General features: G+C 39.3%; 1 protein-coding gene across 2 annotated transcripts; it reads right to left on the bottom strand.

Annotated features, from left to right (window-relative positions):
• Nucleotides 1-648: 648 nt before the first annotated feature.
• Nucleotides 649-13712, bottom strand: CRELD2 (cysteine rich with EGF like domains 2). 2 transcript variants are annotated; one of them, XM_068402244.1, is made up of 10 exons: nucleotides 13442-13712; nucleotides 12219-12301; nucleotides 11187-11297; nucleotides 8251-8342; nucleotides 7754-7930; nucleotides 6398-6496; nucleotides 4655-4732; nucleotides 3734-3829; nucleotides 2743-2883; nucleotides 649-1223 (listed from the first exon to the last, which is right to left on the bottom strand). In XM_068402244.1, the coding sequence occupies exons 1-10, from the start codon at nucleotides 13595-13597 to the stop codon at nucleotides 1165-1167; spliced, it is 1092 nt and encodes a 363-aa protein (XP_068258345.1). In that variant the 5' UTR covers nucleotides 13598-13712; the 3' UTR covers nucleotides 649-1164. The 2 variants fall into 2 exon arrangements, with proteins under 2 accessions (XP_068258345.1, XP_068258346.1); XM_068402245.1 differs by lacking the exon at nucleotides 6398-6496.
• Between the last annotated feature and the right edge of the window lie 127 nt (nucleotides 13713-13839).

Genomic DNA, 13839 nt, shown 5'->3' with positions numbered 1-13839 from the left:
ATGGTCCTGCAGAATTTAGCTCTTTTTTTAGAACTCTTCTTTTAGCTCTAAAAATTTTAGCTCTTACACTTGCCTTTAAGCTTAGGGACAACACGTAAGAAGTTGTGTCTGTGCTATGCTTATTAGCTTTCCCTCTGAAACGGCACAAGAGACAACAAGCTGAATTGATTGTAGTATGCTGCTTCTGAAAAAGACAGGAAGCTATTACATGCAGCAGCAGACTGGAGCGAAAGTCCTGTATTCACCAATTCTACAGAGTACTCATATAGTAACTGTAAGCCACTGAGTGCAGAGGTTAGCCAAACTTACCTTTTCATCACTGTATAAACTAGTTTACATACTTAATGCAAGCACCCAACAGACTTGTCTACCTACTTTCGGGAAGTTGTTTGACATAATTCTTCCTTTACAGGAAAGTATGTATGGGGGGTGTTTTGTTGGGTTTTTCTTTTTTTTTTCTCCCCATATACATTCCAACACAACTGAGTGCTGGAATTCAGTGCTGAAGTGAAATCCAGTGCTTACAAGGTTCTGAGGTTTTGTGGGGTTTTTTTTGGGTTTTTTGTTTTCTTTTTTTTCACTGCCTAAACGAAAAATAGACACACCAACACAGAAAGGTATTAACATCTTAAAAACTTTTAAGGCACATTCCAACAAAATAAACTTTTATTGAATGCAGTATGAGGCATTCTGTTTTGTTTAAGGGAACAGTACTTCCCCCCCAAAGAGACTCCCTCTGACAATTTCTAAAAGCTGTATTTCAGTTACAGAAATATTTCTCATGTCAAGAAACACCAAACTTCAGTCTAAATTTTTCTTGAATTATGAAGTGTAACTAAGTCCTTCCAAATGATCACAGTCTTCAGTAGGCACTAGAATGAGAAACCTGCAAATTGTTTACAATTGCTGGGTACAATGTTACATTAATTCAAAATTTATACTAACCCATCCAGAGTGTGGTTCTTGAAGAATTATATAAAAAGTGGCATTTAAGAATAAAGAAATGCAGCTTAAAGAGCAGTTTATCACCACATTTAAAAAAAAAAATAAATCTTAATGGCAACCTGCATATTTAATACCATTTCCACAGTATGTCAGCTAGCAGAGGCTTAGTCCAATAATTTAAAACTTTAGATAGGAATGTCGTTTGGTTCTGAATGCAGATCATAAATCATCATGTCCAGTAGGTGAAGGCTCAGTTGTTCCACTGTTTACTTCCTCTTCTGTGAAATTAAGTATCATAATGAGAATACAAATGTATTATTAATTATACCATATAATTTTTGACACTAGGATTTTTTTTAAGAGAAACCCAAATCAACATATTTATCAAGACCAGAGAAGTAATAAAGCCATATAAAAGAGCTACTTGCACCATCCTCCTAGTCTAAGCTTATAATTTAATTTTATTTTTTTTTTTACTAGATTCAAACAAAACATCTCAAATAAACTGGTACGATATTGTTAGTGGAAAAAAAAAACCAAACAAACAGCACAGCTATTTCTATTCTAAGCTTTTGTTTTCAGCTATTCAGAGTGAACTTTCTCCTTTCCAGATGACCTTTCAGAACAAATTCTGCTATTTGAAAACAAAAAGCAAGTATTACTCAAAAGTATTTTCTATAGTACAAACTGCTTAGTTCAGATGTTAAAGCAGCCTTTAAAAAAGCAGAGCATTCTTGTTATATTGGTAAAAGCATTAATCTAAGAAAAAAGCTAAGCCTATTTGTCAACTTTTCATTTTGCTTTTATTCTCATAAAATATCAGGCCACATTAAAAAATGTAGTAACTGATATCCCAAGTATCTGTACAGGTAAAGTATATAACTTATTTTAAAGGACTAATAACAGTGAGTACTGAGAGTATACGGTCTGAACTGAATGGCCATACTACATAGATCTTATTAGTACAAGATGAAAAAGCAGTCGAGGGTGCAGGGGGAACAAAAAAAAACAAACCCCAAACAAGCTAAGAAGTAGAAAGAAAATAAAGGTATGAAATTGAGTGTGTCTCATCTATTCTCCTACAGCCTTTATTGCAAAGTAATCCTCTTTCACTTTGGAATTGTAGAAAAAGCCTAGATGGAGTAATGAAACACTAATGAACGTAATTCTGTTCACCATGTGCCATACACCCTAGAGCAAATTACACTTTAATTTCTTGACTGAGGGTATAGTTTAAGTCAATCTAAACAGTTCCCTGCTACTGAAAGATGGATATATTCTCCATAATCACCTTCACACCAGCTCTGGCACTTCTGTGATCAAAAAATAAACAAATTCAGCTCGCTCATCCAACAAAAAAGAATTCTGCTTAATTTTCTCAGATTTCAGTGAGTTGAAGCAGCTTGCAAGCAACCAGATAAACCCTTAAGTCATTATAATTAAAGGTAAATGAAAAAAAGTGGGGAGGAAGAAAACCTCCTTTTTATGATAGCAGTAATTTGCTAGTTCACTTTATGTAATGAAGCCAGACACTTAAGTGACTTACAAACACAACCTTGAGTTAAACAAAAAAATATCAACATAAGAACAAGACGTTTAAAAAATTCACTGTCTTTAAGCACAAAAACATGCAGAACGTGGCCTACACCACAAACTACCTGACACAGACCACAGCTGTAGGAAGATGAGAAATTATACAGAAGAGTTTACAAGCGACTAGACCCTTAGACAGAAACACACCTCTGAGCTGTCAATATAGCATATTTTTAAATAAACTGACACTGAAAAGCCACTTGCCTGTTTTTACAGTTTGAACACATGTTCCATCCCTATCTTCAAATCCTTCTGAACATACACACTTGTAACTACCTGAAGTATTAACACAGTCTTGATTCTCTTTCACGCAGACCTTTTCAGGAAGGTTACATTCATCTATATCTGGAGATAGGACAAGGAAAGAAAGAGTCCATTGCTGTTATTTTGTTATAAAACTTACTTGTGCTCAGTCATATAAGCAAAATTCTATTCAAATATAAAAACCACTGAGGAGCAGAATGCTGCTGCAACAGATTTAACCTCTGTTAAAATGATCTGTTACAGTTCTTCATGATTTAGACCATGTTTCAAATTTGGGTTTTTTATGTTTTGCAGGCCCCTACGTGGGGAAATGAACTAAACAATGGCACTCATCTTAACCTACTGAAGATTTCCCATAGTCATTTTCTACTGATGCCATCAAAGTACAACTAAAGGGAAGGGAGCCAGTAAATACTACATTGTCATAGTTAACAGCTACTTAAGATCGTGTGTACCTTCTGCTCTTCCTCACAGAGAAACTCCAATTTCACTCTTTTTACTATCATTTCATATGTTACAATTCACTATGAATTAATATAATTTGAACTTGGACATTAATGGATTAACAGAAAGACAACAGAATCCATATTCCGTTCCCAACTTTCTGTTACCAAATTGAATACAGACGCACACTTTAATGGAGTGGTAGATAACAAGAACAGACTCGTGTATTTGTTTCCTGAACCCTCTATAAAATGGTTTGTTCCTTTTGTAGGAGTGTTTCACCTTTAAGCCTTGTCACGCACGTTAGCTCAATAATATAAAGGAAGTTACAAAGAAAGTCTTTGCGGCTGATACCAGAACGACTGGGTTCATTTCAATAGGCTGGAAAACTGAAGCAGACAAACGCGAACGTACTAACAGCTCCTCATCACGGCTAACCAAGACTGAGCTAACTGGTGTTCCACCACATAGTGCTAAATCCACCAACCTGTACACTTTTCATCTTCCTTCATATATCCAGATGCGCAGGTCTTACACTTGTCAGAACCTTCCCCTGTGCAACCTACGCAGCTGGCATCACATGCTAAAGATGAAACAATTTAAGCATAAAAATTCATATATCTGAGGTTTAAAGTACCGCTTGAAGTCAGTCAGCTTACCCACCAAGAAATAATAGAATCGTAGAATGGTTTGGGTTGGAAGGGACCTTAAAGATCATCTAGTTCCAACCCCCCTGCCACACGCAGGGACACCTTTCCTCTAGACCAGGTTGCTCAAAGCCTCATCCAACCTGGCCTTAAACACTGCCAGGGAGGGGGCATCCACAACTTCTCTGGGCAACCTGTTCCAGTGTCTCACCACCCTCACAGTCAAGAATTTCTTTCTAATATCTTATCTAAATCTACCCTCTTTCAGTTTAAAACCGTTACCCCTTGTCCTATTACTACATGCCCTTGTAAAAAGTCCCTCTCCAGCTTTCCTGTAGGCCCCCTTCAGGTACTGGAAGGCTGCTAGAAGGTCTCCCTGGAGCCTTCTCTTCTCCAGGCTAAACAAACTCAGCTCTCTCAGCCTGTCCTTATAGGGGAGGTGCTCCAGTGCTCCAGCCCTCTGATCATCTTCGTGGCCCTCTTCTGGACCCACTCAAGCAAATCCATCCATGTCTTTCTTATGCTGGGGGCCCCAGAGCTGGATGCAGTACTGCAGGTGGGAGTCTCACAATGGCAGAGTAGAAATAACCAGAAATTTCTTGCTTTCCTCATACGATAGGTCTAAAGCTGCATCCTCCCCATGCCCAGTCAGGACCGACCACACTGTACTAAATGCCTGGTATCATGCCCTCTCTAGCATTACCTCTAGCATTAGATTAGGATTCTAGACGATAAAGTGCAACAGCAGATTAAAAAGAAACCTTTGCATGCAAAAGATCCCTCAGTGTTCAAACAATACTGGTGATCTTTGCAAGGAGAATCAGCACACTCATTTAAATCTGAAAGATAAAAAGTGACAAGTTACTTAAAATAGTAGTCATGATTAAATACTCAGATTAATGCTTGAATGCTATGCTTTGAGATCTCCGAAGAACTGGCCCACAGAAGCTATAAGCTTACACTGACTGCATTGAGAGTAATTGTTACAATGAATTCAGGATCAGATACGCAACATGTTAGACATAAAAGTAACATGGTAACATATACTGTTTTTTCAGCTTAAACTTACATTAACAAATCAAAACTCAGCCTCAGAAGACGTTTTGTGATGACAATAACAGATATATCAGAAATTCAAGAGCTCAAATTAAATAAAACTTTCAGAATACCTGCCATCTCTGTCCTTTTCAGGTCAGTGTTTTAAATGCATTTATGCTTTTTATGCAAATAGCATAACAAATAAGCAGACAGACTACTCTTCTGCAACACTGTTGATTTCTCTACTCCTATATTACCATGCTGTGGAACTTTTTAAAGTATTAAAAAAATTACACAAATGCACGCACATACACCGCTTAGTTTTCTACACAAAGCAAATTGGAGAAAGCCAAGTTATGGTTAGCACCAGTCCAGCTGAAAACCAGTTCTACCTGGAAAGTTAAAACACGCTAGTCTTGCGATTTCAAGGAAAGGGCACAACAGTACTCACAACTAAAAAATTCAGAGAAAGGCTATTTCAGTCCCTTTGCTGTCTAGCTCATCCTGTTGCAGCAGACATCATTCCTAAAGATTACTCAATTAATTTATATTTGATCAGTTGCAATGATTATTTGGAAAAAAAGAGCTGTACAGAAGACAATACTGGAGCATCTTAAAAATGATCTTGGAGTGCTCAAGAGTTGCCTAAGCAGGTATCGCAGGAGCTGTAATTCAAATTCTAATTCTCATTAGCACTCTTAAAAAGAAGCAGTGTTCGCATAATTTCTAAGATACTCTTTCCAGACATTATGTTAAGGATCTTTAACTGGTCAAATTCAACCAGTTAAACAGAATGTGTTACTTTTCCCCAGTGCATTCCTGCATTGGGAGTATTTTTAGTATTTGGGTTTTTCCTTAAGTGTTTCATACATATCTCCTCATAAACCAAGAGGAATGCTAAGCTAGAAACAGGTAAGAGATTAATGGGAGCACTGAGCTTGATGTCTCCTGGTATTTCTCTCCAATAATAGGAAAAGTTAGTATGCCTGGCTTTTTGTGAAATGTTTGAACTCTATTAGGGTTGAGCATTTATACACATACAGTAACGTGAAGACTATTGTGCAATTATTACAAAATATGTAGATAAGCTGACTGGAATCTTCCAGTAGTTGACAAAATAGTCTAAATCAAGAGCAGGGCACTGTTTAGCATTCAAATAAACACAAAACCCCACTTAAAAGGAACACCCCACTTGCTACTATCTGTATTCCACTAAAAAGATAAACTAAAAAGATACACAGTGAACAGTTTGATAAAGACAACTATAATCACCAGGCGATCAGTGGGGAGGAAATATTGCTTTCCTGCAACGTGAAATAAGTTAGGAAGAGAGAGATTACAAACTATAGAAATCTAAACTGACGCAACACTTCCATAAAACACTATAAAACTCGATGTGATGTCATCTAATCTCACTAGCCAACGTTGCTACAAAACCTGTTTGGAGTCTATCAAACATTACTCACCCACACAAGCTGCTTCTTCATTTTTAACCCAGCCTTCTTTACAGTCTTGGCAATCCTTGTTACTTGAACCAATACAAGTTTTACAGGCAGTGTGGCAGGCTGAGATAAGAGAAAACTACAGTCTGAGCTCTGTTGAGAGATTCCAGTACGAGTTCGGGCACACAAATTCTCAAAGAAAACCTTACTGAGGATTCACTGGAAGCTATCACATTTTAGTAGCTTGACCCTCCCACTCAGAAGATTAAATCTTTACTATATGGAGGTATCATTTACAAAAATGCAGCTCTATCCTACCAAAACAAACAAAAAAAAAACCACCACACCACCAAAAAAACCCAGGAAGCCAAGTCTGGCAATTACAGTCATCTGCACCACTTAAAACACTGCCATGAAACTCTAGTGACTAGAAGTGGCAGGTCCAATTTCCAAAATATTTGGGAAGAGGAGATCAAGAAGATAAACTTTGCTGAGTCTCTCAGGGTTGGGACAACAGTTTAAACACTAGACTCAGCACTCCCACCTAATAAATTCTCAGACTACTTCATTTGCAACTAGCTGAGAGCAATGTGTGAACTGATACTAGTCTGAAGAACTTCACAAGGAAACATACTAGAAATCCAGTTGTATATGCATATTATATATATATTACATGCATATACAGCACCCAATATATAACATATGCATGTTATATATTCTAATGTAAAACAAATCATACAGAAGAATTACTACTCAACCAGACAAAAAATAACATAGATCAAGTTTAAAAACAATCTTCTTAGACCTCATGGTCAGGATTTAGTTGCTGCAGAATCTCATTCAAGATGTAAAAACAGACGAAAATCTGACCAACTGAAAAAGTTTATTCCAATGACCTGACTTTGTTTCAAAATTAAGCTTAGACATACTTAACTGGACTCCATGTAGTCTCCAGTACAGATCAGCTGTTTCCATGCCCATTTACTCCAGTTAAGCTTATCTGAGACATGAAGAAAACCTAGCTTTCAAAGTAGTCCACTATGTAGCAATTTCAGCTCAAGATTTTCATACGGTACCTGGGGGGCGGAGAGGCAAAGCTTGCTCTTTCCTCCTGCCTGCCTCATGACATAGATGAATTCTGCTTTTTAATTTAAAGCAGAAAAAAAAAAAGTTAAAAAAAATCAAGGGCAGTCTGGAAGGATGACTTAGCAACACCTTAGAATTCCACCAAACCGACTGACATGCCATTTATGGTTAAAGCTGAGTGACCAAACTGTAATTTTTCTTTTTACATTTGTCAGTTTAAATTGTTTCTAGTTTTGTTTATAAAAACTGAAGAAGGAAGACAAAGGTCTAAGCATGCGTCGAAGAATTTGTTACCTGTACAAACAGAATGTGTCTCATTTCTCAAGGTACTGAAGTAACCATTAGAACAGTCTAAACAAAAATCTCCTGTATACTCCTTGTTACAACTACATGAGCCATCTCCACTTCGGGTACCATCACCATCGCAGTGGCCGTTTCCATGGCAAGGTCTTTCTGATCCACCATGACAAGCTAAAAAAAAAATCAAAATTACTTTTGACAGTAAAATGTTAAAAAAAAAAAAAAAAGTCACACTGAACCAGGATATTGCAAAATCTTTTTTCCCTTGAGAGCAGCCAAAAGGCTTGCAACAAGGAATGCTCAGTAATATATTCAAATATAAGTGGAACTCAAAACAATCTCCAGAAAGTTCAACTATAAATTTAGGTACGTACTACACAGTAGCTGGTGTCTCACACAAAATATTATACCTCAAGTATCTGTCTGTGTCATGAAAGACTGAAACAAATAGGTAACATATCTGCTACTGTATTTTTCAAAAGAAAAATTACCAAGGCAATCCGGTCCATAAGTTCCATCAGGGCAGCAAACTTCTATTGTTTCTATGCAAAACCACTTAAACAAATCAGGATACTTCTTCTTTCTGTATATGAAAGACATTCATTTATCAATAAAAAGAACAAAGATTCTTTATCAGCCAACTCACACAACCGAACCTGCACAGTGCAGTAGAGAAATCTATTGCACGTGACAGATTATAAACCTATTTTTCTGTTCTGAAGATGATCTTATTTCAGGAACCAATTTCTAGAAGAAGTCCTCCAATCTGAGATTAATTTAGCTTTTAAACTACAATACTATTAACAGACTTTACTCAAATTTTATAGATTATATTTATGAAAAATGTGAAATAAGAGCCACCAATAAATTCAATTCATCTTGATACATACACACCCCCCTTTTTTTTAACACCTTATTTTTAGGGAAGGTTTATATATAGTTTAGACAGTCTTATTTATGTCTTCCTCTTAAAGATAAATGCTGTGTCTTTATCTCAACTATGCAGAAGATAACCCAGGACAGATATTTACATTTACTCAAATTATTGCCAACCTGATGATAGGGTGACCGTTAAAACTTCTCCTCTTTTTTAGAATGAATCAAGTATTATTTTAGCAGATTTTTTTTTAATATTAAGAAGTTAGTTATGTGCTACTCTAGCACTAGCATACACCCCCAATTAACAATGAAATCGCTAGATATTATTTTGCAAGCAAGCATGAGGACTACTACAGTTCTGAATGACAATTCACAGATCTCTGTATCATGCTGATGCTGAAGTCCCAAAAACTTTAGTAAAGGAAAGGCTTAGATACTCTGTATCCTGACAGAGTCTTTAGCAACTCCTGAAGCATACACTGCTTCTCTTTCTAAACTGTTACATCTGACTGTATTGACACCAAGGCCCAGGCCCTGAAAAGTAGATTTACTGAGTACGACATGTAATGTAACAACTTGCGAAAAAAAGATCTAAGGTATTCATGGACAAATAAACCGTCTTTGGAAACCATCACAGAAACTGAATGACATTTGGATATCACAAGTTAAAGGACAGAAGGCAAAATTAATCAATTGCACTCAAAAGGTCTATTAAATACAGAAATTTTCCAAAAATCAATGTGTTTTATGAATGGTTTTGTTTATTTCAGGACTTTGTCAAATTCTCTAGTTTAAGACCTATTTCTTTCAGTTCTGCAAATTTAAGACAAATTTAAGACTCTGGGTTGCATAGCTCACCTTTCTGGAAGGCATGTCCTATGAGGAGCAGCTAAGGACTCTGTGTTTGTCTAGTTCGGAGAAAAGAAGGCTGAGGGGCGACCTCATTGCTCTCTGCAGCTTCCTGAGGAGAGGAAGTGGAGAGGGAGGTGCTGATCTCTTCTCCCTGGTATCCAGTGATAGGACACGTCGGAATGGTTCAAAGCTGCTCCAGGGGAGATTTAGACTGGACATGAGGAAGCATTTCTTTACTGAGACGGTGGTCAAACACTGGAACAGGCTTCCTAGAGAGATGGTCGATGCTCCAAGCCTGTCAGTGTTTAAGAGGCATTTGGACAATGCCCTTAATAACATGCTTTAACTTTTGGTCAGCCCTGAATTAGTCAAGCAGTTGGATTAGATGATCATTGTAAATCCCTTCCAACTGAAATATTCTATGCTATTCTAGTCTATTCCCTTCAATTGGCATGTTAATGTATACACAGTCCTGTATAGTTAGGTAAAAGGATAAAGCAATAAATCAGTCATTAACAGCAGAATGGGCTACCAAAAATCCTTATTCAGTTGTGTAATGTTATAATGGCAGTTCACCCTACTGAATTCTAGCTGATTGGGAGTGCTGACAGTCTAAAGCAGTAAAAAATACTTAGAAGAAAGATGATTTGGAATTAAAAAAAAAAGATCTTAAGAGACTTAAATGCTACAATGCCTTCCTTGCACTAATTATGTTTCATAATGGTATACGAAAATCTTAGTTATAACACAAATCACAGGCTAACTTAAAAGGCAGATAGAAAAGTCAGCTGCTACACTACCATCCTCAAGAGATTCAGCTTCTAGATTTATTAGTATCAACTATTTTTTTGCTTGCCAGGAGAACAAAATAACATTTCAGGAAAAAAAAAGAGCAAACAAAAAAAACCCCACAAGAACCAAAGAGTCCCTTTCAGTTTTATGACAAAGAAAACAAAAATGGTAATAAACCTCAAAGTTTCCAAGGTTAGTTTGTCTCAGCACCCCACTGGTAACTGAGTAGGCAGTATAAGAGAAGCAAGAGTGGATGTTTTGGTGCAACACTTCCAGAATTGAAAATAAGAAAGAACACGGTACAGTGGCACATGCTATTAAAAGTCAGCCTGTGTAGAGGGGTTTTTGCACGAGAATGGTCATGTAATGAGCCAGAAGTATGAGAGTATGGAGTGAGGGCCTAGCTGCGTGACAAGATTCATGTAGCTAGTGTCAACAAGCCGACCTTGGAGAGAAGAGATGAGGAAAAACAGCAGCTGAGCAAACAAGAATTGAGGGAGTAGCCGGTGGGAGTCGAACATGGAGGAGAAGAAACAATAACTGATGGAGCCAATTAAGAAAGGACCAGTGGCAGAGCAGTGACCAATCAACACATCAAAGAAGAGTATGTTTAGTAATATTAACCAGTAGCAATGCACATGCTTACAGCCAGGGAAAGTACAAAATGTATAAAAGGGACAGCTTATGCTTAATAAAGCGTCTTCACTTTGATTCACATTGGATTGTGTGGAGGCGTGTTCCTTCTCTTCAAGCCTGAACCCAGCTGTACCTGATGGCAACTCTTGAAATATAATGAAGAATTACCCACACTGCTATTGTTCAGGTGCAAGATTTAATGTTAGAAGTTCACCCTCTTAGAGAAGTTATCCACACAAAGATCTCCACAAAAAAATTTAATACTTACAGTTTGAACCACCATTTCTCTATAAGTTCTTCATGCTCTTCTACCATGTTGTTACACTCAAAGTTACTACTGTCACACAGATTCTCTATGATCTCTACAAGACGAATTTCACTACAAGCAGAAAAGGAAACTCGTAAGTTTAATCTAAACATTTGACACCACTCGAGACACGACAGAGAAGTTAGACTTCAGCCTAGAATACTTTATCAGTTTATGCTGTGTTCTGAATTGGTTCCAAAACAAAGCAAATATCACGATAAAGACCTAATGAACATTACTTCAATGAAAAAAAAATAGAAGGATGACCACGACACTTTGGTTTGCTTGCATTTATTATATCTGCAGATTGTAAGTTTGATAGGTTTTTAGCTTCCCAACAAATTTTGAGTGCAGTATTTTTCTCCCAAGTTCAACAATAAATTTCATGTATTGTTAATATTTGATACAAGCCCATGAACCTCACAGTAACTGAGGTTCGGAATTCCCACCATTAAATCTCAATGCTCCAACTAAGACTAAAAAGTGAATTTGAAATTTGGAAGAAAGATACCAGATCACTTTGCTCAATAATCAAACATATATACAGAAGAGTACAGTAATCTGCACCTGTTCTAGTTTTCTTTTTGGCACTGAAACAGCGACAACTCTAGGTAGGAGACACTGCTTTAACTCTAAAACAAGTACTGCAGTACTCCACAAGTTTTATGACTATCAAGTAACTATTGAGTATTATTTAAGATCATTATTGTAGGAATTTAATAGGTAAACAGAAAAAAACTACTATGACCAATGATGGTATTAACTGTCTTTGTTTTCAGAAGCAATATAAATAAATGCATTAGTAAGGGATTTCAGTCTTTACTGTAGTCTTTACTTTACAATGTAATGTTACATTTTAATCAATAAGAATTTAAGGCTTGGAGACGTGAAACTTTATCTGCAACATTCAAGTTCCAGACAAACACTGGTACTGTCAACTTATGCACAGTGGACATGGAACGTAGCCGAACGAGAAGCACTGAGACCGCTTACCTGGACTCATACTTTGACAGCGACTTCTCTTCCCAAGCAGTGTTTCCACCACCAAAGTTCTTTTTAGCTGTATCTACTAATCCCTACAAATGAAAAGTAACAAAAGAATATAAGTTACTTAGGGTTTGTTTCAACAAAAATTAAGGGCAATAGTAGACACTTATATGAAAATCGTGAAAAGTGCCGTGCAGAACCTTCAGTAAAGCTCTGAAGCTGCTAATCAAACTGCTAAGTGAAAGAAACAACATGAAAAGCGAGCAAGTGTAGGTTACAGCATAACATGACTCAACTTTCTTAACACATAAACAAGGCATTGTTACAGACTTCACTTACTTCAAAAAACGTACATGTATGAAACTTTATACCCTTCTCCTTTAAGTTCTTGGGAACTTTATTAAACAGGACCTCTACTTCATTCAGTTTTGACAGTATTTAGCCCAGTCTTCACCACATTTTAACAACACACACAACCATACAACAGGACAATTCACTGTGATCAGCACAACTTTCCCGAGTCACAGCCAATGCCTATCAAATCACACCTTGCAAAAAATCTCTGCAGTTAAAGTGATCTACCAAGCCTACAACAGTGAATATACGTACAAAGAGTATTAAGTACTTGTCACAAGCCACAGCAGCCCCTTGCTGCCTACGCTGAATTTACTGTGCCACAATGTAGGGCTGTTGCAAGTGGCAACAGACAGAATTTTAGGGCATGATGCTTTCCATCGGCACTCCTCACAGAAGCAGGCACGCTACAGCCAGTCTTTTTGCACTAAAGCACCAAAATATCTTCGATAGCAAAGCTCGAGGAGCTTCACAACCTACCGACGTAAGGACTGCGGCTGTTACTGAGCCGGGAGCAAACTGCTGCCGTGCATCAACTTGAGCAGGCGCTGCCGGTAACGTAGTTTGGCCGAGGGGCTGTAGGCGCTGCGGGACGGAGAGCCGGGCAGCGCCGGGGGCCACAGTCCCGCACCGCGCCGGGCGGCGCCGCCGGCTCTCTGGCAGGCCTGGCACCCCTCCGCACCCGCTGCCCAGCCCGGAGACCGGGGGCTGCCCCTCGGAGCGGCCTGCGCTGCCGCCCCCGCGCCTCAGGCTACCCGGCGGGACCCCGCGGCCAGCTCCTGGCCGGTGAGCCCCCGCCTGCGGCCCCCTGCCCCACAGCGAGGCCGCCCGCCGCCCCGCCGGCCTCCCCGCGGCCCCTCAGCCCCGCTGCCTACCTGGTTGAACCTGTCCGCGATGCCCCGGCAGGTGGAGCACTCCAGGCGCCGCCGCTCGCCAGCGCCCAAGGTGGGCGGCAGCAGCACCAACAGAGCAGTGCAGAGCGCCACGGCCAGCGGCGCCCGGCCCGGGCGAGAGGCGGGGCCGGGCCACATACCGAGGGCGCGGGGAGCCCCGGGCAGACAGAGCGTGGCCGCCGCACCGAGCCTGCCTCAGCGACGGCCGCGCGCAGCGCGTTCGCCCCACCCCGGCCCCCGTAGCAACCGGCCCGCGAGCTCCATTCAGATTTCCGTGTCAGCCCCACGCACGCTCCGGCCGCAGACACTCGTTGGCGGAGGCTGGGGAGAGGAGGAACGTGGTCCAATCAGCGCCCGCCACGCTCCAGGCCAATTGGAGC

Source organism: Nyctibius grandis, chromosome 5 (assembly GCF_013368605.1).
Source record: "Nyctibius grandis isolate bNycGra1 chromosome 5, bNycGra1.pri, whole genome shotgun sequence".
NCBI lineage: Eukaryota > Metazoa > Chordata > Aves > Nyctibiiformes > Nyctibiidae > Nyctibius > Nyctibius grandis.
Note: the sequence above shows the minus strand (reverse complement) of the source record. Positions and strands in the feature narration are given on the sequence as shown.